The sequence below is a fragment of the Dermacentor variabilis genome, chromosome 8 (genome assembly GCF_050947875.1).
Source record: "Dermacentor variabilis isolate Ectoservices chromosome 8, ASM5094787v1, whole genome shotgun sequence".
NCBI lineage: Eukaryota > Metazoa > Arthropoda > Arachnida > Ixodida > Ixodidae > Dermacentor > Dermacentor variabilis.
The window spans coordinates 44,178,614-44,201,950 of record NC_134575.1 but is presented as its reverse complement, the minus strand read 5'-3'; the positions used below and the strand labels follow the sequence as shown (position 1 = coordinate 44,201,950).

General features: G+C 44.0%; 1 protein-coding gene and 1 long non-coding RNA gene across 2 annotated transcripts in view; both read left to right on the top strand.

Moving 5' to 3' along the window:
* Nucleotides 1-203: 203 nt before the first annotated feature.
* On the top strand, nt 204-3,561 carry LOC142590170 (uncharacterized). Its single transcript, XR_012830052.1, has 3 exons — nt 204-621; nt 2,420-2,629; nt 3,464-3,561. It is a non-coding gene; the product is annotated as an uncharacterized LOC142590170 (long non-coding RNA).
* Nucleotides 3,562-19,335: 15,774 nt separating this feature from the next.
* LOC142591384 (fatty acid synthase-like) overlaps nt 19,336-23,337 on the top strand; it is a 53,521-nt gene continuing 49,519 nt past the window's right edge. Inside the window, exon 1 of the mRNA XM_075703711.1 lies at nt 19,336-19,468. Coding sequence (XP_075559826.1) covers nt 19,336-19,468 — 133 coding nt within the window. The remainder of the gene's footprint in view (nt 19,469-23,337) is intronic.

The following is a 23,337-nucleotide window of genomic DNA, read 5'->3' as shown; positions in this document are numbered from 1 at the left end:
CGCTCAGAAAAGCGCGCGTAAGCACGTAGCGAGCCGCGCCAATCCAATCCAGAAGCCAGAGAAAGGGGGGAAATAATGTGTGACACTAAGTTCAGTGTTACCTTAAAGGACTCTATCAAATGTTATTAGGAAAAAACACGCAATTTTTTCATTAAAGATACATTTTTCTAAAAAACCGCAGAGTGGCGCTACTGCAGTATCTGTTTGGTCGACACACCACGTTGGTTGTAGTGAATGCTCCGTGCTGTGAGGTGGTATTTGAGTTATATTTTAGAAGTGCCTAGACAAAACGTGCTCCTTGTCGTGTGCAGTAACCATCCCAAACCCTCCGGACTCGTGTAACGCCATTAGTTCGCCGTGTGTTTCGAGCGATCCACCAGTGTCGTCAGTGAGTGCCCTAGTACAGCGCCCGTCCGAGCTGCCTTTGTTCTGCCGAGCTGCCTGCCCGCGCTCTCGTGAAAAGTCTGGTACTGGGGCTTCGAATTGTAGTGTTTGCAAGACTGTTGAAGGTTGTGCTTTTGTGGAGCTAGAGTTCATCGGAAGTTCTACAGTGCTTGCGCCAGAGAAACGTCGGTGCCTCTGTACCTGTTAGACGAAGGAGCGTTTGCCAAGTCTTGAAAGGTAAGCAAGTTTGGCGCTTGCGCGCATTCTTGAAGCTTATGATTTACGTAATGAGCGTTGTGTAACTAGCTAGAGCAAAGCGCTTTCCTATCGTATGTTAGCCATGTTGCTGTGCACATTTAGCAAGCAATTTCACGAAAGCTTCCTCTGATGTTACAGCGTACTTGCATTCTGCTACCCGCCTTGATTGCTATGCCTGAATGGGCACACAATTATGAAAACACATTGAAAGTTAGTGTTCGTTCGGTAGTTTCCTGGCAAGAAGTTATTCGCTATATAGGCATTCCCGCAAGTACAGTACATGTGTAATGTATGCATCGATGTATCATGGGCTTCGCGCGTTGACACACGATTGCTATGTTTGACGCTTAAGCAGATAGAAGCTTGTATGAAGATTTTTGTATGTATATAGTTCGGTTTCGAGGTCCGCGTCGCGAGAACCTGTGTGTATTGTTTATGTTCTTGAGTGCCTTCGCGTATTTGTCTTCTATGTTACAGAGCGGATATAGGCCGATATTACAATAACGAGGTGCATTTTTAATCTAGACATTTCAATCAGACGCCGGCCTTTAAGAAAGACAGACCAACCAAATCTTAATAACGAGATGTCAGCTCTTGCAATCGTAGGTTACGGCAGTGCGTAATAATTTAAAGACTGCGATTTTGTAGCGATACTTACCCCTCGATTCTATATCACTCTTCTCGCCCACCGCTAACGGCCGGCAGCAGCAGTACATAGCACGGGCCGGGGCGTCGGTCAGCCCACTAACGAATAGCGACAAGGAATACCATCGCTACAAAATCGCGGTCTTTAAATCATTACGCAAATTTCGTGCGCAATGAGATGTTATAAACAGACCTTGCATGTACATGAAAAAAAGGTTTACAACAGAGATGACATATATGCATGGGCACATATATGTGTCAATAAAATACTCGAGCGTCTTTCTGCCAACAGAAAAAGAAGTTATGTCTCCTCCAGGGCATGGCTGCTTGTACTAATGAACCTCTAAGGGAAGGTTTTCTCTAATCCCTATTTTTGATATCTAAATGCTTATGTGGCATGTACAAACTGCTTGCATCAATTTCTCATTGGGATGAGCTGTCTAAAATTTAATTTTCAGTAATAATTGCAATAATTAACTCCTTTCACCTGTCTTCTAATGACTAAAGTTCTATGCTTCTACCTTGACAAACCTTTTGTGAAATTAGTTTGATGAGGCCCAATATACAGGGCTTTCTAAATTGAAGGTATTAGTACCTATTAAAGACTATGCTAATTATGAAAATGCTGCTTGTGTATGTGGTTTATTCACTCTGTCAGACAAAATCTTTACACCCAAGTGCAGTCAGTAAATTGAAAACTGCATGTCTGCAAGGGGAAGTCAGAATTGTATTTGAAGACAATTGCATCTTGTTTGATAGTTCTCGAGCACTTGTGCGTCACTAATCGAGCACGGATTGGCCCAATACTCGATGAGGCTTGAAGCTTTCAATGTCTGCTAATCACTAAAACAGCACCAGATCTCACTCTGTGTCAAGGGGTGGCACACATTTGCTTAGTTCTAGGCAGATGCATGTCTTTCTTTCGCATTGAAGTTCCCAATACTTTCTAGTCTTACGTGAAAGTACACAGCTCAGTACAATGCATGTATGGTATACGTAAGGCTGCTTTGTTCTTTAAACCGAATCAACGAGAAGCAGCGACTTCCGTTTTTGCAAACCTTACCCTACTTCCTAACCATTCCTTCATCAAACGTGTATAAAATGAATCTGTGGTTGTTGTATTCTTTCACAGGTAGACATCGGTGACGGTGTATACGTTGAAAAGGGCATGCTGAAGAGGCTGTGCCTGGATGCTAACAACTCAGGCTTTCACTTCGCGGAGGGCCTCCTTAAAGCTCCTTTCTCAATAGAAGACGTTGAAGGGAGGTCCTTCTTTGGGCGGCTGTCAAATGCCTTCCACAGAAGGATCCGTTGGATTCCAAGAAGGTCAACACCATAGTAGGTATGTGTGTCACAAAGAAGCATCTTAATATTCTTTGTGCAGTTTTCAACAAAACTCCTTTCATGGCAATTTCAGTGCTATCTTAGGGTATACTCCTTTCCTTCCTGCTAAAATAGCTATTAACCTGATTATAATAGCATATTATAATGCAAGCTTTGCCACCATAACTAGAAAATTGTCATTACTGTTGGCATATGTATTTTTGTGATAGAGGCCCTGGTCATATGAATGCACTGATAATATATTATCCTGTCTTGTGGAAAGCTAACATGTTTAGTAACAAGCTCACTTTGACAATGTCTGCCTGCACAGCAAAGGCATTTTCTAATCTTGCTGTAGAATGTCCGTAATGCCTGTTCAACTGCTTACATGTTGCTTGTATCATTTCATGGTTCTTAAGTGCAACACAAAAGTCAACTCTTCTATGTACCTGTGCCCAAGCAAAGCTGCAGCACAGTTATGACTGGCACCTTGCCTTTCCTAAGATAATTCACACATGAAACTTCCATGTACTGGTCACAATACCAATATCGAAGTTCATTAAACTGAAGTTGATTTACAGCTTTTGTTTGTAGATGACAATTGGTATGATAGAGTTTATGTGTCGTGCATCTGTTGGTGTTATGCACATCCATCACGCTCCCAGCTTTAATGCACTAATTCAGTCATTTCATGCATTTTTAGGACTTTGCACAAAACAGGTAGAGATGTTTAGAGCTCACAGGGTTGAAAGCTTGTCTCTTGTGCACTTCCTTTTTAAGCAACAGATGCATGGTGCGTTGCAATGTCACTGGAGCAAAACTAATATATTGCCTTTTTTCTTCTCTTTTCTAGACTACACAACGCAACATTTCAGCCTACTTCCAGGGCAGCTGGAGAACTCGTCCTCCTTACTAGCCTGGGGATATTAAATGGATGTGTTCAAGCACAAATGGAAACCTGTCTTCTTCTGTTGCATGCCACACCTAGCCACTTGGCAATCACTATTCGCCGCAGACAGATAGTTGACAGGATGTTACTAGCAAGTCGTTAGGATATATAAAGGTGGTTAATAAATAGTCGCTGCATAGTTTTTAGGAAGCAAACAAAAATTTTATTCAGAGATAATGAAAGCTTATTTTTGCAATATATAATTGCAAAAGTAATTACCTCTGAATAAATTTTTTATGTACTTCCTAAAAACTGTGAAGCGACTATTTATTAACCACCTTTATACATCCTAACGACTTCCTAGTAACATCCTGTCAACTATCTGTGGCGAATAGTCGACAGGATGTTACTAGCAAGTTGTTAGGATGTATAAAGGTGGTCAATAAATAGTCGCTTCACAGTTGACACTTTCTAACGACATAAGATAATAAGCAGTCGGTAAGAATTCTATCGACATTTTATATCTATACTTTCAATTCAATATCGGTGGCCAATAGTCGGTAGGAGGTTACTAGGAAGTTGTTACGGTGTCTAAAGACGGTTTATAGAATGTCGATAGGTTCTAGTAACATTTGTCTAAAGACGGTTTATAAAATGTTACTAAAAATTTTTGTAAGGGGATGCTGACCGTCCCCCACGTCCTGCTGGAGTGTCAGGAGGCCGAAGCTGAGAGAAAGAAACACTTTCCTCTTGCACACCGCCATTGTGTCCCTCTTCACCCGGCTACGTTTCTTGGTCAATAACCGCTCTTTAAGACTAAAACAGTCCTCGGTTTTTTGAATGATGTTATTCTACATGTTATAAGTCCATTACATTTGTAGCGCATCCTCTTCGAGAGGATACCACTGTGATAATTGTTTTGTATAGCACATGCCTCCAGGCCTTTGTGTTTCAAGGGCTCTAACGATACAGTAGTGCTCTAGCCAATTTTAGCACCTGACATCTTTTGTGTATAGTAGCATTTTTTCGCAATGCATTTTCAGGGTGTCTACCAAGTTGACATTTCCAAATTCCCTGAGTTTTTCAGGTTTTCCCTGAGTGCCTTTGCGAAATTCCCTGAGTGATGCAGAACTATGTTTTATGTCAAGACAGGCTGCAACCCTATCGCCCGATGCTGTCACTCTTTAGTAAGCATATGAAAATTTTTTTAAAAGAACCGACTTAATCCAATTTGAATACTAAGGAGTAGTGTTTATGTTATTCAAAAAAAGAATACAAGGGAGAGGTTAGTAAAATGCACAGCAAATAAGATTTCTTCGAAAGAAATTGCAAATCGAGTCAGACATTCTCAAATACAAATAAAAAATAGGTGCATACAGAAGCAAATATTTCCGAGTCTGAGCTATTTATACTAATTGATTGCAAGCTCAGTGGTATGAGGCCCTAATTTTGTCACAATTAAGAGTTTCTCTCAACAGCTCGTAAGTCAACTTTAACTGTCCTGACATATACTCTCAGCCCGCGCACGACGCCTCAGTGTTGTGTTTCACTGCTTTAAAGAGTTTATTTTGTTCTGTATGAGGCGCACCTGCATCTCGGCGTCAGCCAAGTGTTTTTTGAGCTCAGACTCCTTCAAAGAAGCGCCCGCATACTTCATTCCTCAATGCGTTGGTCCTTTCTGTTCTCGTGCTCCTTTTGTCGCGCGCTCGCACTACAGGCCATTTGAAGCATACTCGTGGTCAGTTTACAGAAAAAGGTGCAATTTTCCGGACCCCCTAGGGGCCGCGATAACTTCCGAAAAATCAGGCAGTCCGAAAAAAATGCATGTCTTTTACTGCTCTTAAGGGCTCAAATCGACGCAAGCACGTCTGGAAAAGCTCTGAATGCTTGTCAGTACACTTATTAGGCATACCGGTGCTCCTACTGCTACAGTAGAGCGCTGGTGCACGCGTGTAAAATTAAGGAATACATACTGTGTCCCGTGACAATTGCCCCTTCCTACGCTTGTTAAGCTTCACCGCAATACTTTTGCTAATGCTTCACCGCGTTACACGACTGTACTGAGGCGAAATTAACTTTCAGGAACCAGCATTATGGAATGCGTCGTGCTTTCTGAGCTTCGAAGCCAAAATTATTGCCGACAGCGGAGAAATGAACAAACACGGCACCGAACGGTATGAAGCTTAATAGCGAACGTCGTGGCTACGGCTGCTAGCGGATCTGCGTGCGATAGCGCCGGTTCGAGGCGGCGAGGTAATCAAAATGGCAGCGGTCGTGGCTTTGATTAATGCCTTTTGGACCTGCGGTTATGCGGAACGTCCGGAAAATTGGACGGCAAAGAGCTCTTGCATCCGAAATTTCAGACGTTCTGATACATTGACTCTATGGGGTACGTGGTGTGTGGTGGTGCCGCGAAGCCATCCAAATGATCGAGAATCCGGAAAGTCGGTCCTTGACTCTACACTGGCAACTCCTCCAGCCGACTACAGGGCGTCAAAGACGATTCGCTACGATTCCGCTCTGTTACTCGAGCCAGCATTACCGCGACTTTCGACCTTTTCAATAAAATAACAGCTAATTTTCCATGATAGAGGCACAAATTCCCTCAGTTTTCCCTGAGTTTTTCCAGACTACTAAAAATCCCTGAGAATTCCCGGTTTTCCCGGTTGGTAGACACCCTGATTTTATTCATCATAGTACACGTCATTTGGCATCGCCATAATCTTATTGCGTATGCATTTTACGCGCTTTAGAGCGACTATTTTTAAGGCCCCTTTACAGCCACGTCGCATCAATTTCACAGAATTCATATCTACACTGAGAACTCCTTACAACGGACATGGTGCTCTTTGATCATACCTGGCGCTTGCGCCAATAAACACCACACATTCATTAATAGGACACCGTTAATACATGCTTTTAACGTTGTCCAATACTTTTAATCACACTGCACAGCTTCGCTGCAGGAGCTTGCGGAGCAATCGTACGAACCGTGCGAACACGAATGCGAAGATAAACTCCGTGAATTACCTAGCTCGCTTGAGACAGCGTTAAGATATGCTTTCGACGTTGTCGAGCATTTCCACTCACAGTAACCGTTTCGCTGTAAACGCTTTCACAGTAACTGTAAAAGTAACGTGAATATTTAGCAACATATTTATTCTATATAGGTAGAAGCTGTCCAAAGCCTTATAAATGCAGCTTAATTTTGTTATTCCTCCCTAAGAAGCTCTTCCTTCCACTACCAGCATCTGCGAAAGTTAAGCGAAAATATGAAATAATAAAAATCGAAACACGCCCGCAGCAGCAACGCGGCGACAAGCTTTTCGTATACTGAAAGAGTTAACAAGTCAAAAGGCAGGAGTAATTTAAGGGTGTATGGTAGGCTAAATAAAAAAAATCGATATTTTTTATTTCATTACTAAAGAATTATGCACAGCGTGCGGAGTGAGACCATGCAGTGGTGAGCGCGCGGGATCACTCGAAGTCATTTAAGAATGATGCCAAAAACCGCGCCTTCTGGTGTTCAAGGGCTTGCTTACATATAGTTTTCCATCATTCTTTTTCTGCGTGTATGTATATATGGCTAAATTGGTTAAACATGTTCAATTTATGCCATTTTCATAAATTGCGGTTGTAAATTTGCTCAGCAGAGATGCTTTTGTCGCGCATTCCTGAGGCGTAGCCGTTTGTTTTTGTTGTGAGCAAACATAAACTTGCGTTTTTTAAAAAAAAACGCAATTCTGAAATTTTTCGAAGCTGAATGTACGTTTTCTGGAAAACTATCCGACCGAGTACACTGAAATTTGGTCAGATCATAGTAAAATCCTTTAGAAACAGTCTGAACGTAAAACATTGAGGAACTGTCTGCGTTATAATCATGAAAAAGAATTGGAAAGCCTCTCTTACCTTACGTGAAAAGTGAGCTCAATATTTCTTTTCTTGAGAGATGAATGTAGGAACTTATTTCTTGGAGGTTCGAGTCAAAGCCACTATGGTGTAGAATTATTGCGCAATATTTCACGTTCATACCTTTCTTTTGTTTCACAGAAAAGGTACATTTAATAAAAGCAAGAAATGCTGCAGTGTAAAAGTTGCACAGAGTGAAGGCCAAAAGCATTCTTATTCAACACGCAAAATTTCCCAATACAATATCGAACAGTTTTTGAGATACAAAGCGTAGACCAAGATTACCCATTTACTCTACCATACCCCCGTAAAAGAAACTTCAGATGTGAGCGACAGAAGCCCGGCAATGAGAAACTGGAGGAGAGGGGAAGGACTTTGCCATTGCCAGAGAGAGAGGGGAGAGCGGGCGCTCAGGCCACTGAGCTCCCCGCCCCCCTCCGCGCCATAGAAGGCGCCTGTGGCACAGGCCCTGCCTTTGTTTAGCATAAGGAAACCATGATTCACAGATACATAACATTCATGGAGTTGATTTTTTTTTCTTCTTACTTACATGGCGCGTGTACAAGATCCAGTAAGAAGAAATAAAAATGGAATGGAAATCGCGGATGACTTATGTTAGTCATGAACATGTACTGCTTCGCATGTGCCATTCTCCTTTTGGTTTTGGTTTCTTTTCTAGCAGGGCCGCACAGATAACACCGGCCAGGCTCGCGTCCTCAGATGAACAACGTGGCAGTCCATGCTCACGCACATGCGAGCTATCCCCGACCACGCCACCTCCCGCCGTTAGGATGCGCCGACATTCCGAGTGGTCGACGCCCGTACGGCGCCATAAAAATTTAGGCACGCTGTTGTAGTAAAATACGCAGTCGATGAGTCATCACCATGCAGACTTCTACAGTGCGACATCAACGTGGCATCTGCGAAAGCAGACGACGGGCGCGTACGTGATAACGCGAACTTTATTTTTCTTTTCGTCGTTAGCTGTGCACGTGCGTTCCGGTCGGCGTCATAGAATTATTATTTCTCAAATAATTCACTGAGTTCGCCGAAGGCAAGTAACAACAAATAATCTGCAAGTGTCGTCGTACGCTACGTCCGGTCTTTGCACAGTCAGCGTAAATTGAAATGCGAACAAGTCCAGAGTGCTTAGGGTGCGTCATTTAATATTCAGCGCATTGAGCCCACGCGACGAATTGCGCATTATACTTCAAAGGGCCCTCATTTACATTAAACACAAGTGTTTTGGGATTGTGGGAAACGTGGCGGATAAGAACGGTACGATGCTCTGGAACGCTTGAATAAGTAATTTTCTATAAAGCCTCTAAGTAACCAACCTGCATTTAAAGACTTATCACTTGTCATTCACAACATCAATATCCTTCCTACGTCAACTAAACCTAAGCAACGTCCTTCATGTAGTTCTCGCGAGGAGACTATAAAGGTAACGCGTGAAAATTGGGAGAAAAGGAAGTATTCAGTGACAGTTCTCATAGCACACAATTAACTAGCACACTTGAAACTTTTGGTGCACGGCACAATATAATTACCCCCATTTCCCGCAAATTTAAAAATTCTGTGATATTTTTGTCTCCTCAAGGAAGCGGGGCAACATTGTAAGCATTTCATATAACTTCTCTAAGCAAGGTCGACTACAGGAGTTGAGCCATTTTCACTTAACCCCTACTTACGACAAACACCTCAGAGTTTGCCTGCATATCACCCCTAACACTTCCGATTTTAGCTCAAAATGCCAACTTAGCGAGTGATCAAGTTCCATTCGGAACACCGTGAAAGGAGGCCTATAATGTTTTGGGGGCCTTCTGGTAGCACTAACAGCTTCGCTGCAAAACTAAATCCTTTGCCTGCTCCATGTTCACATTGTCAACTCTGTGGGGATCAGCCCTCCCGCCCGTTCTACCCCTGCGATGAGGTTTCGTTGAGAAAGTAAAAAGTAAAAAAAAAAATTGGCGAGTTCGGTATGGAAGCATGGCTATATTCGGAGTGCGAACTACTGGGACAAAAGCTAAGGCACAAGAAAAGACAGGACGCGGCGCTACTTGCAAATGAATGTTTATTGGAAAGGTTATAGACTTTAAAAACGTGACATGACCTACGTCATGAAACGTCATAAAAGGAGCAGGTGAAAAAAACCATGACTTTTAACCTGTGTTAGCAAGCCGAAAACTGCCACGTATTAGGTCGCGTCAAGAAAATATATTTCACTGTCATGAAGCGCTATAGAAGGATGACTGACACAGCCTGCCCCTTTTTTCTTTATCTCGCGGGCTTGTACAATTTCTCTCGTTGTTCTATCTTTGTGCTTATACTGGACTGTTCTATTTCCGAATTAGGGTGTGAATTTACCTCTTGAATTGTATTCTCTTACGTGAATGCGTGTGCGCGATCCCATTCTTGGAATTCGAATGCTCCTTTCGCCTAGTGTTAAGACAACGACCAGTTTGGCCCACGTACGTTTTCCACCACGACAAAGGCAGTGAAAACACCACGGAATATGAGCATGAAATAAAATTGTTTTCAGGATTAACGCTGCAACCACACATATTGCTTGCATCTGTAGTGCAGCTGCTCGATCTTTCACTGCGTCTGCGCACGGCTGAGCTGAGCAAGTGGCGGATAGCTTGTGTTTCACCCGAAACTCAACATTCAGCTGCTGCATTACAGTGTTATTCCGTAGGTACAGAACGCGAGTCAAGAGTATACAGAGCTATCGCTGTAAGATGAAACAGTGGGCATCACTTGCCATATGCAATTAAAGAGGCGCTTAGATGAATGCAAAATTCCGCTTGGAAGCAGTTGCTCTAAACTTTCGCTTGGAAGTCTAGAGCAACTCTTGAAGCAGGGCCAGATCTGGGCTGAGGCTAAAACAACGCAAGCTTGTCCCTCATTACTAGAAACCACAACTTTAGGTAAAAATTCTTTTTTTTCGTCCGTACGACGCATATTTACAATTACACCAGCCGTCGTTGCGCAGTGGCTACGGTGTTGGGCTGCTGAGCCCAACACCGTAGCCACTGCGGGATCGAACCCCCCCCCCCCCCCCACGGCGGCCGCATTTCGATGGGGGCGAAATGCGAAAACACCCGTGTACTTCGATTTAAACGCACGTTAAAGAACCCCAGTTGGTCGAACTTTCCGGAGTCAATCACGACGGCGTGCATCATAATCAGAAACTGGTTTTAGCACGTAAAACCCCATAAAATATGCAATTAATAACTGTCGGTCTGCAAGCATTCTATAGGCACCTTCGTCGTGCCAGTAAATTTCTATTTTAAGGTTAGTGCCTATGTGGAATTCCCTGAAAGGCAAAATGCCCATTACCTGTGTTTTGTTTTACCCTGATTTTGTTTACGACTTTATAGCCCACTGCAGAACTTGGCTTAAGGCAGCCAATTATTATCGCAAATACTTTGACGGTGACAAGGCTGTTATCTACAACTCAGCTGTAGACTAGACCGTCGTAGTGAGAGGGGCTTCAAACTGCGTACACTCTGACACACTTGAAAGTGACTTATCGCATATGTGGGCTCACTTCATTAAACAGCGTCGCAATTAAACTTGAATGCTCGTGTGCAACTTTGACCCGTAGTGTGAGGCCTGTTTTACATGTTCAACAAATGTTCACAAACATCCCTAATGGACCTGTTGTTAAAATAGTTCGCTCAAAACATCAATCTGTGATGGAAAGCCGTCTCTCATTTTCGATGTTGAAAGAACAGTCAAAGTTCCTGACCGCCGAACATACCACCCTACCAGAGGACTCTTCATCATTCAAAGAGCCTAGGTGTAAGTATTTGTGCGTAACTTAGGTGAATGTTGAGCGTTTCTTTTCTGCACACAAACTGTGGTGTCATGCGAAGCGCGAGTGACGTTATACTGACAGCGCATAGCTCGTCGCTACATAAGCGCTGTGAGCAGGGCGCTCCGTTTTTTTTTTTTTTTGGCTCAGCACTCACGTGCTAATAACGCGTTACGTTGGTCGTCACATAGGCTCTGCCACGTCGCTCACGGCTACAACACAAACTAATATACAATATAAAAAGGCTCGTTATGAACGCCGAACACTCTTTACATGTTCTCTGATTGTCACTGCATTCAAAACTTTTCCCATGGCGCCTTGGCACACCCAATTTCAGAAAAATGTTGTAGCCTATGCATCTAGCCTCCTTCCGTTTTATTGCTAAAATGCAAGTAATTTCACAATGCACGGCTTTACTGCGCTTTTTTTTTCTTTGAAAATCATAAATTATCGCCCTATGCAAAGCGGGAGCTCTCATTGTTGAACGTTTGCAAGCCTACAGAACGGACGCGCCTCTTACGGGAGCAAGAAACAACAATTAAATTGCCACGACATCAGCGTAAACTGATTCATATGTCATTAAAACGGGCTATGTATGCCTGCCTCCAACATGACCATAAAGCAAAGACATCTATAGAAGTGTTAAGAAAGTTCAAAGTCAAATCGATAACGGGCTAATGGATTCTATGCGCCCACCTAGACCTTTTTTATATCTTCAGATTCGCTTATTTATTGTGCACTAGCTATCAATGAACTTGACTTTGACTTTGTGCGTTGTTATTCCAGCCAACCGTGCTGCAGTTATTACAGCCCCCGAACGTTTTCCGTACATCCACCTCAAAGCACAGCTGCCCGCATTGCAAACAGTTAAGCTACAGTGCCATGCGTCCCACGTAAAACTGTGCAAATTTTTTTTAAATATACGTTAGTGCCACGTTGCTGGAAGTCAAGAATATTTTGAATTTCGCTTATCTATATATTTAGAAATTAATAATTATTAGGATTCGTCAAATACTCTATTCAAAAAGAAGTTTCAATGAGAAAATTTTAGACCATCCTGAAAACCTCCCACTTCAGCTTACTGCGGGTCTATACGTGTCAGTGCAGCAGCGGAGAGAGGGCAGCATTTTATTCTTACGCGATATGAGCGCAAGGACGCGCAGTTTGATCTCACCGTGAATAATTCCATAGTCGGCAAGCAAGCGTTCCTCCAGATGTTACTTAAGAGTGAATAAAGCAATACTTCCCATCATACAGATACATCATTTAGGTCTTTTCACAGGTGCATTTGTTCTAATGCTGCTTCATATATAGCCTTGTATGGAGGGTACGTATGATATGTAAGTAACCGTATCACTATTATTAAGAAACGCTTCTGATAGGACTAACTATTTCTCACAGTTTCTCTCCCACATTTCTTCGCCTTCATCGGAAACAAACGGGTGGTATGATATATAGGTAGTTTACTCCTGCATAAAACAAGAATTCGGCAGAACCGATCCTATGATGACTGCCGACGGTAAAGCGTTTAGTATTGAATCGATATAGTGACAAAACGTACAGCCACCATATAAAAAACGAGTTCTGCATGAGGCGTGTACAGCAGCGGGAGGATGGATGGATGGATGGATGGATGGATGGATGGATGGATGGATGGATGGATGGATGGATGGATGGATGGATGGATGGATGGATGGATGGACGGACGGACGGACGGACGGACGGATGGACGGACGGACGGATGGATGGATGGATGGATGGATGGATGGACGGACGGACGGACGGACGGACGGACGGGCGGACGGACGGACGGACGGACGGACGGACGGACGGATTTTATGAGCGTCCCCTTTGCAACAGAGCAGTGGGTTGCGCCACCAAGCTCTTGCTATTATACTGCCTCATGTCCTGCCTAGGTTAAACAATAAAAAAACAGTATGAACTCCCAAAACCAAATTTTATGATCCCCTATTGCGAACTTTGCTTTTACACGTCTCCTTTTTTGTCGTTTCCCTACTTTTCTTCCAACAATCGTCCAAGCGCCTCTTACTAATCCCTATTGCGGACATGTTTACTTTTCCACTGCTCTCGCTGAACCTAAAGGCTTCAAGGAGGGCAGTGGTGCCTAAATCGGCCATTGGGTAAACGTCTTCACATTCTAATAAAATATGCTCCATAGTTTCCCTAGCTTTACCGCAGCAAGCACATGCTTCTTCTTCCTTCTTATATCTCGCTTTATAGGTGCGTCTTCTAAGGCGTCCCGATCCTGCTTCGAAAAGTAATGAGCTTCCCTTTGAGTTATCATAAATTGTTTCTTTCCTGATTTCGCTTTTTCCTCCTAAGTAGTTACTCATGGCAGGTTTCTTTTCCACTTCCGCCACCCATGAGATTATTTCAGTCTCTGACTTTCCGCTTGACGTTCTTTGTTGCTGTATTGCCCACCCTACAGGCCGCATACTTGCTGGTAAGCTTCCGAGTCCTTTTCCTCTAGTGTGATTCAATGTTTTCCTGTGCAGATACATCAACATTCACCCAGCCCATTTACTTTCTTCCATATTCCTCGGTCGTTCTTCATACTCAGTTTTACTGCGAGCTTCCCTCACTTCAAGACTAGTCCAGCCCGTATCACCCTGCACAGCTTGATTTGTAGACTTCCCGTGAACGCCCAATGCGAGGCGACCCATTTATCTTTGGTTCCCATCGAGTCCTGATCGTACCCATGATTTCAAGCAAACAAACGCATTTCCAAAAGTAAGTCCCAGAACCATTACACCTTTCCACATTCTTCGGAGCACCTCGTACCTATTGTATCCCCATGGCGCTGTTTGCTTCATTATAGCTGCATTTCGCTTTCCCTTCACTGTTATTGTTTTTTCTTTGTTCCTATACATCTATTGCCTTCGTTAATCCATATACCAAGGCATTTATATTCTGTTAACCGAGGTATTTCCTGACCCTGTATCGCCACTGTCTGTTCACTGTTTTCAGTGAATACCCATAACACCTAATTTTCTAACACTAAATTCGAAACCTAAATTGTTGCCTTCCTGTCGAAAGATATTAGTTAGACCTTGCGAATCACTTTGCTTGTTAGCTAGCAACACAATGTCGGCCGCATAAAATAAACCTGGAAGCTGCTGCTCTACTGCTGTACCCACATGTTTGTATGAGAGATTAAACCCGATATTACTTCCTTCTAGCACCCTCTCCATCCTCAGGCGCGTCAGACGTTTTTGGAAACACTCAGAGAAAATGATCACATCATCCAGGTATACATGACAGCTTTGCCACTACAAGCCAGCGAGAACGGCACCTATCGATCGCTGGAAAGCGGCTGGAGCAGAACAGAGGCCGAAAGAAAGAATTCGGAATTCGCAGAGGCCATCGGCAGTTGCAAACGCAGTATATTCTCGGTCTCGCTCATGAACCTCAACCTACCAATAGCGACGTCTTAAGTCAAGGAATGACAAATACTTAGCGCGCCTCTACCTATCGAGATTAGTCGACACTTGCAGTAGTTAAATGACATTCTTGTGATGCCGTTGAGCTTCCTGTAATCGACACAGACGCGCAGTGTTCCGTCTTTCTACTCAGCTAGAACAACTGATAATGACCACCGACTGCTGGTTCTTGGATGAGGACCTCGTCGAGCATCTCCATCAGTGGTGCCTGGATGGTTGCGTGTTTTTTAGCGGAAGCGCGCTAAGGCTTCTTTCAAATAGCGCCAGCCTCATGGTTGGTAATAGTTTATTGTCTAGCAAGGTGCATTTTCGAACTTGAGAGGAAGAGGCGTAGTGAAACTGAAGTTCCATCAGAAGGTGGCGAAGTGCAACCTTCCCTTCGTCCCAAACCTTCGAGTTCACGTCGATGCGGTTGAAAGAGTGTCATCGTATAGTGTGTCCTCCTGATACGAAGCATTTGGTAACGTCGGTTGTGGGATGGTCCCTAGGCTGCGGCACTGCTGCGAAAAACGTACACACCAGGAACACACACCAGGAACACCCACCAGGAACCTGCAGAAGGCTTCGTGCGGCACATGGAACTCGCGGCAGTAAAAGCTAGACGTTGCTTTCGGCGATAGCGTTGCCGTCTTGCAGTCCTTCGCACGGGACCTCACCAAGGACAGTGTCGCAAGGGGCGGTCGCGTTACGCTATCGCGGAGATACGCAGCACAGCTCCACACCTACCGTCGTCGTCTCGCTCTGTGGTTCGTTGTGTTGAGAAGGTCGCAATGCTTTCCAGGAGATTTATAACTGCGCCGTATTCACGAACAAAGTCCATACCGAGAATAAGCTGACGAGGACAGTTGCGGAGGACGAGGCAGGTGACCACAAATTTCGACGCACGAATTTTGATTCTGGTGGTTCAGCATCCCGGTCGGATAACAGCGTGTCTGCCAGCCGCACTAATTCGTGTACCATTCCAAGTCGTTTTCACCTTAAAAAGGACCACTGCCTGTTTTTTGGCTTATACTAGAATAATACGCAGCCGCACCCGCTAAAGCTGTGACCTGAAGACCATTTCCCAACACAGGTACGTCAAGCCAGGCCCTCTCACAAAGTTCAAATATGGTGGCCCGTCTTTGTCACAGCAGTCAAGCGGGAATACGGTGTCTTCATTACGGGTACATACTGCTGTCTTCATTGAAAGTTTGCCATTTCGTGCACGCGGGAATCGGAAGTCGCCCTTGCGTCGAGCTTCAGCAACTTTGCCGAGAGAGGCGTCCGCCTTCAGTTTTTCCGACGAGGGCGTCGCCTCGAAACATGGCTGAATGGATCGCCATACCAGCAAAGATCTGCTCCTTCGCGACACGCATAAGGTGGTGCAGCTTTTTCTCATCTGACAGGGCAGGACCCACTCGCTTTAAGAGGCGTGTGATGTCTTCGCCGTACATCGGAACGGTCTCATTTGACATTTCAACACGAGAAAGGAGCCTACAGTCAACTTGTTTGCGGCTATCAGTGCTTGTGTATTAGTCGAGTAGCCGACGCGGAAATTCATGGCAGAATGTTAGGAAGCTTTACGTATTTTGGAACAACCAGTTGCGGGCGCCATTCCCTAAGCTGAAGTAGACGTTGTGGAGCTATGTGGCGTCGTCCCAGTGATTGAGATCAGCGACCTGTTCAAACTAACTTAGCCAATCTTACACATCTTCACATATTTCTCTCAAAAAGAGGTATTCAGCGTCAGCCGCTTCAGAAGGGTACAGAAGGTCTGCGTGGGGCCTTCCATGGCGGCGTGAGTTCATGTCGTAGTCGCTGCTTTGGTAGGTAGCTCCGATTCTGGCAGCAGGCCTGGTTCTCTCAGGTTTATTCGATGCACTGGGGATGTGCACAGGCACCGGCCACGCATTTCGGCTGCCGGACTTGGTCTGATGCATGGAATACATTGTTGTAGGCAGCACCTCCGCGAATTTGTCAAGTAGGCGGATGACAAAGGGTCAGCCTTGGGACCAGGCGATGGAGCGTGCGTCCACTCCTCTACTACGCCGTCTCCTAAACGCCACTTTATGACCAGCCCCTGGTGGCGATATGGACACGTTGTACACATGATTTGTAGTCAAGTGTCACTTTGAGAGATTTCGTAGCGTATACCGGGACAAGCCTAGGTCCTCACAGAACCAGTCGTAACTTTTTTTTCTTTCTCAGCACTCAAATAAATCAGTTGTCACAAATCAGTTGTTCCCGCCAAACTATTGCCACCGACAACCTCGTTCCGTCACTCACTAGCCAGTGTCATATATACAATTGTTCGCTTTGCACAAACTTGTTGGTCTACGTCATTACGCTTTGCACAACCCCTAACGACACTGGCTCCCCAGCTACGCGCGAACTGTTTTCCACACATTGAATGTCACGGTGCCCAGGACCTGCATTCATCATTTGTTGTGCAGTACAGAATGCATCCCTATCGCACGCACATGCACGCACGCACGCACACACGCCTCCGACCAAGCGGCTTACTGACTGATTTACTTTACCGATCGATCTGTAATCGCATTACTTATAAAGAAAGTAGCCCTAAAGAAACGGGTAGGCGCGCATATTGCAGGTTTCAAATCCCAAGTTGGCCTAGAACGAAGATCGTTTAGTCATGTCGAAGCAATGTTGAAAACCATGCTAAACGGTTCGATGTTACTGACTGGCTTACGTCAAGCAAGTGTTCTTGTGCCAATGACTTTATTTCCGCTGTTCTGTCTTTTTTTTTCTATAAGTTCTCCCACAAACGGTATAATAAAGAGCATCCGCTATGATAACGAAGTATTTGACCTCATAAATTACAGAAAAGGCCTAAAGCGAGTCATTGGGAAAAAACATATGTATCTCGTGGGTTGAATGTCACTACAGCTAGAGAGCGCTCGCAAAGAGCCAGCGCATGTCGATTAAACGTCAGAGGCGCGAACCTATAAAGCAGCGGTGATATTTGTAGCCACATATCTCGCGGACTGCAGCAGCCCCGAGAGCAGCGACTAACCTTCGTTGCCACAGGATACTGCGTATCACAACGCTTCCGCCTAAAAGTATTGTTTTTGTATTTCGACTGTGCAATACATTTTGGGTAGGCCTTTCTATTTTGGATAGTAGGCGAAGCATCGAGGGCGCATTTAGAAGAAGAAATGTTTTCACGAATATTTTTCTAGTAGCATCGTATTTTATCCAGGCAGTGCGTGCGATTGACCCCTTTTTCCGAAGGTTCAGTTTGCATTTAGCATTTAGAGATGCATTTAGAGATGCATATGCATTTTAGAGGTGGAGAGCCCTTGATACCATATTCAACGTGCCCATGAATACGTCTTGTGGTGCCTGAGGGAGAAAAAAAAGACCGCAGTAGGCTTCTGCTTGCCAAGTTCAGGCAGCATTGCAACTTTCGCTAACTTTCGAAAGAGTGTCCATGAGCCCTCTCATTCACCAACATCTATCTATAGCAAATTGTTGCTATGACTGGGGCTTGCAAACAACATTGTTTGCTCAAATGACACGGATAGAAGTAGCTTTCGCAGCTAGTTCTAATTACCAACTCATTTGTTTGAAACTTGCAAAGCAAATTGCTTGGTAAGTTAGCATGGCTATACGTGTTTCTATTCAGTTTTCATCACCGCATGCTTTGCTGGCAAACTAAAACAAATGCCATTTTTTTTTAAAGTGTCATGTTTTTCATACGTGTTGCAGCAAGTTCTCATGACCACATGGACTGATTAGGTTATATACTTTTTGCACTCAGTTCTCATCACCGAATGCTTTCTTGTGAGCTTGTTTAACACTGTTTCTCAAAGCGGCATGGTTACAGGTGCATTTTACAGTGACTTCTCCGTAATTATTTATTTGTTGCAAACGTAAAAGCGTGCTGCTATTAAAGCGGAATCGTTAGATGTAGAGTTTACAGTCAGTCCTGATTGCAGACTGCTTTTTTACCGACTAGGAAAAACCATCGTTTGCTAAGTGGCATCGTCAGGCGTAGTTGTCGCGCTTCGTTTTCAACACTCTCTGGATTGTTGCAATTCTAAAAAAGCGCGAATTGTTTACTGAGGTGCCGCATTTGTGCTACAATAGCCACGTGTCTACGACCATGAACAATTTAAACTGTTCGTCACGTTGCTTCAATTAAAGACTGCGTGCCTCTTCCAAAGCTAAAAATTACACTAGATCATCGAGTGGCAGTTCCTTAGGTTCATGTTGCGTCATGGATTGTGAGGTCACCCAGTGGCGGTTGAAATGTGCTTCACATTGGTGCTTCGCTTGGCCAGGTTATGATAGAAAGGTTTCCTGCAAAGTGGTGCTGAATATATAAACACCCATGGAAAACACGTAGGTAAAGCACAAACGTTAGGCGCCGCATGCAGCCTTCTTCAAGCCAGAGAAGTGTTCTTCGCTCACTGCTTCTGGTTAAAATTTGTAGAAAATAGAATGCTATATTCGCCAGAGTGGTCTAAGACTCTGTAGTGGTTAGAGCAAAAGAACAAACATAACCAGGGTCGATTTTGTCTCCGTAGACTGAAGACGGCCTCTGAAACCAAGCTGGCAATTCTTCATAGTACAATAGTCAAATGTGGTGTTCGGAAAGATTGCGCATTCTTATGAGTCTTCTTTCTTTCCGCTCAGAGGAAACCATGACGAAAGAGGACATTATCGTCACCGGCATCTCCGGACGATACCCGCAAGCAGACAGCTTTTCGGAGTTCAAGCAGAAGCTCTTCGGGGGCGTTGACCTCATCACGGATGACGAGGCTCGATGGCCACGAGGTAGGCGTAGGCGAACACTTGGGAAAGTGAAAGTAAACCTGCATTCCTCGCAGTGTTTCAATCTTGCCTGCCGTCAACAACTACGGCGAAGCTTAGTATTCTCTCGCAGACTGTGCGTGCTTCTCCATAATAGAAGAGTAAGCGAAGGATGTATTGACGGCTGTTTAATTGAACGCACAAATGTGACCAAGTGTTGTAGTTTCGGACGATTTTCTTTTCGCGTTTTCCCTTGTTTTCGCGACCGACTCACGTGCTGTCGCCGCGGCGTTGTCACCAATACCAGCAGCTCGTCCGACGAAAGCGATCAAATGTCTACAATCGAGCGAAATTAATCGCTACACAATGTGGCCCTCTAATGTCTTTTGCACTCGCTTATGTAATAGAGCTGAACATATGCATCGTACATTATACGTTGTGTCCAATAGTATACCTTGGAAAGGGACCGAAATATGCCCACAAATTGATCATAACGACTTCGAGTGACAGAATAAGCACGTCATGTGATGCATGAACATGATAAGAGGTATTGTTGTGCACTAGATGCTACTTCGCCAAGGTGCCGTTTTCGACAACGAAGGATAAGCGTAGTGTGGTTCAAGTAGAATTTTAGTAGAAGTAGTACAAGTAGTAGTAGTAGAAGTAGATGTAGTGCAAGTACGTATACGCGAATGCATTTATTCATAAAATGTGAACAGAGGATATTAAAAAGGTCAGCCACCATCTATCGACCTATAGCAGAGCGTCATCCACCATCCTGCCGAAGTTATGGAAAAACAAAACGGCGCGCTCGACAGCATAACTGCACGAATACCTGCTGCTTTCATTCTTGTTCTATTGTGACCTTACGCTGCCGTTCGCTGCAATACGCGAAGCGAGAGGTTCATGGCACCACCGAGAACCACCTAGGCTTCTTTCGTATTGGCAGTGGGTGTAACAAAATTAGCGAATCGAATAAAAGCCGCATAGTAGATGCAGATTTAGAGCCTAGATGTTAGTGGCACATAACGACTCTGGGAGATTGGCCAAGAATCGAGTAGTTCAATATAACAATAAGAAAAAGTAATTATAAAGTAATCTAAACAAATTTGGTGACAAGGTATATGGGAAATAATAGATTGTAGCTTATGATTTTAATGGAATGAAGGGATAAATGAAAACAAAAGTACAGCTAATCTAATGGATCCTGTCGAAATATAACGAAGCCGCAAATTCCTATTTCATAGTCGACATTTTTGTGACTTTGCAATAAAATCGTGAATGCCATCGCCAACGTTCCTGTCACTGTGCGCAAGGGTCGAGGCTTCAAAAGATAGTAAATTTTGAACATTTCAGTGTAATTGAAGAAGGCGGCATGGTGCTTCTAATGTTCTTTTTCGCAGTTCAGAATGTCTTTGACAGTCAATGGGAAAATGGTGTATTGTTTCATGATCTCCGCCAAAGGGGCAGTTTGCCGAATGAACCAGACTAGCTCTGTGTAGGCAAAAATTTAGAAATGGAATTCGGCAGCGCCGTTATGTGATTGCGTCTTCAAGTGCTCGCGTTTGACAGAGTTTTCTATTCCAATAATGCGACTAGTGCTCAATAAATTTAAGGAGTTTGTTAAAGAAGAGGAGGTCATTCACGCGGCCTGATTTGCCCCCGTAAACAAGGCCCAATTACGAAAGCTGGTAGCGGTAGAATTTCAATGACTGGGCCATTCAGAGACGCATTCGCCAACAAATCTGCCATTTCGTTTAGAAACAGGCACTGATGTCCTGGTACCCAAACCAATCTCATCAAAGCTAAATGCGGGGACACTAAACAGTGGAGAGCACAGGCGTTATTTTGCTCCTCGTTTCTTTGTGGCTGTGTGTTTGCTAGGACGTGCATTAGAAGCAACACCCTCCCTTACCAAGAATTTTTTAAAGTTATGAAGCGTGGGGGGGAGGGGGCTGCTCATGTCAGCATGATTTCTAAGAATGTTCAAGGGCGACGATTACTTTGGGCGCTTGCATTCGTAAACACGTAGGGCTGTTCACCCTATATTTGAGAAGGACTATTTTGAGAATTTTCGTGCGATGGCACTACACTTTTATATAACACACAGAGATTTCTTAGTCGTTTAGGCGTTGTAGCGGGAAAAAAAATAATTTCGCAATCAACATTGAACACACCTCATGGGTTGCAGTGGCACACATTTTGCTCTAAATATTTTGCACACCAAGTAGAAATGAAGGAAACTTCCGAAAAGTCAGCACGATGCTCACAGAAATTGTATTTTGTGTCGTAATAGAGAAAGAATTCAAGAGAGAAAGAAATAAAAGAAGAAAGCGTTTCGAAGGGTTAACAGAAGCATGCAGATGGGGAATTTTTAATGTTATTTGTACGCTGAAAATTTTAGATAGCTCAGCGACGCCCACCCAAAGCAGGTTCTCTTACACAAAACACGCGCGCAATAGAGAGAACGCGAAACACTCCATGCCGTGCAAAAATTAGATGCTTGCGGTGGCAAATGTCCGACAACGGTGCACACAACAAATTCTTGACCGTTGACTTGCCGACCATGTTAGTCCTACATTTTCGACTGCGCATGCGTGTGCCGCCTCACCTCCACAATTTCAGTCCGGACGCTCGCAGCGAGAACCTAATGGCGAACGCAGCAAATACCGTTGCTCATTGGTGGTGAGGATGAGGAGACAGTTATGCTGTCCGGTTATTGTGCTTGAGGCATACCTAACCTTGCGTCATCCAGCCTCTAGTGTGCTTGGTATCCGCTTTTATTAAACACATTCTAAGGAAAGAACGCATTCCACAACTTGCTACTACATTCATTTTATCGAAATATCGTGTTGGTCTTGTCTATAAGATTCCCATCAAGCTACAAATTAAAGAACTGGACAAACATAAATCCAGGCAAAGTTATTTCTAACACAGCACATTAGCTCTGCTACGCTATAAATGTTGCTCTCCTAATTCTAAAATATATCCGCGCTTAAGCCATTCAACTTCTGCGGGCATTCATTCTCTGAAAGCCAAGGTAGAATTATAATGGCTTTTCAAAATAGTAGTAAACAGCAGAATTACCTTAAAAAATTATGGGGTTTAATGTGCCAAAACCACTTTCTCATTATGAGGCACGCCGTAGTGGAGGACTCCGGAAATTTCGACCACCTGGGGTTCTTTAACATGCATCTAAATCTAAGTACACGGGTGTTTTCGCCCCCATGGAAATGCGGCCGCCGTGGCCGGGGTTCGATCCCGCGACCTCGTGCTCAGCAGCCCAACACCATAGCCACTGAGCAACCACGTCAGGTAGAATCACCTTCTACCACGTTGTATATTGTTCTATAATTTCTACACAGCCAAATTTATGTTTAACCTTCTCTCTTTGGGCAGTGAAGCTGTCGGCAATTTTTGCGAATAACAGTAAAATTAATTACGTAGACAAACACCGAGTAAGCCGACTCAAATCCCCGATGAATGTAAACGATATGGACGTGGTGCATATCACGTGGTGCACCTGGTGCGGACATTTGAAACTAGTGATAAGAATAAAATGACAAATTACCATCCAATATCTTTGACATCTATCACTTGATGGCTGTTTGAACGCATTTTGTCATCTCAAATTACCGAATATACGGTCGACAACAAAATTCTATTTTCAAACCAACAAGGCTTTCAAATGGGACGCTCTTGTGAGAGACAGTTTTTCAAGTTAACTACCGAAATTCAATTAACAAGCTTAAGACAGCTGACATAAGGAAGTATAATATGGATAGAATTGGACATGCCCTCAGGAACGGATGAAGCCTAAAGGCAGTGAAGAAGAAACTAGGAACAGGCAAGAATAAGATGTATGTGTTAAAAGACAAAGCCGGCAATATCAT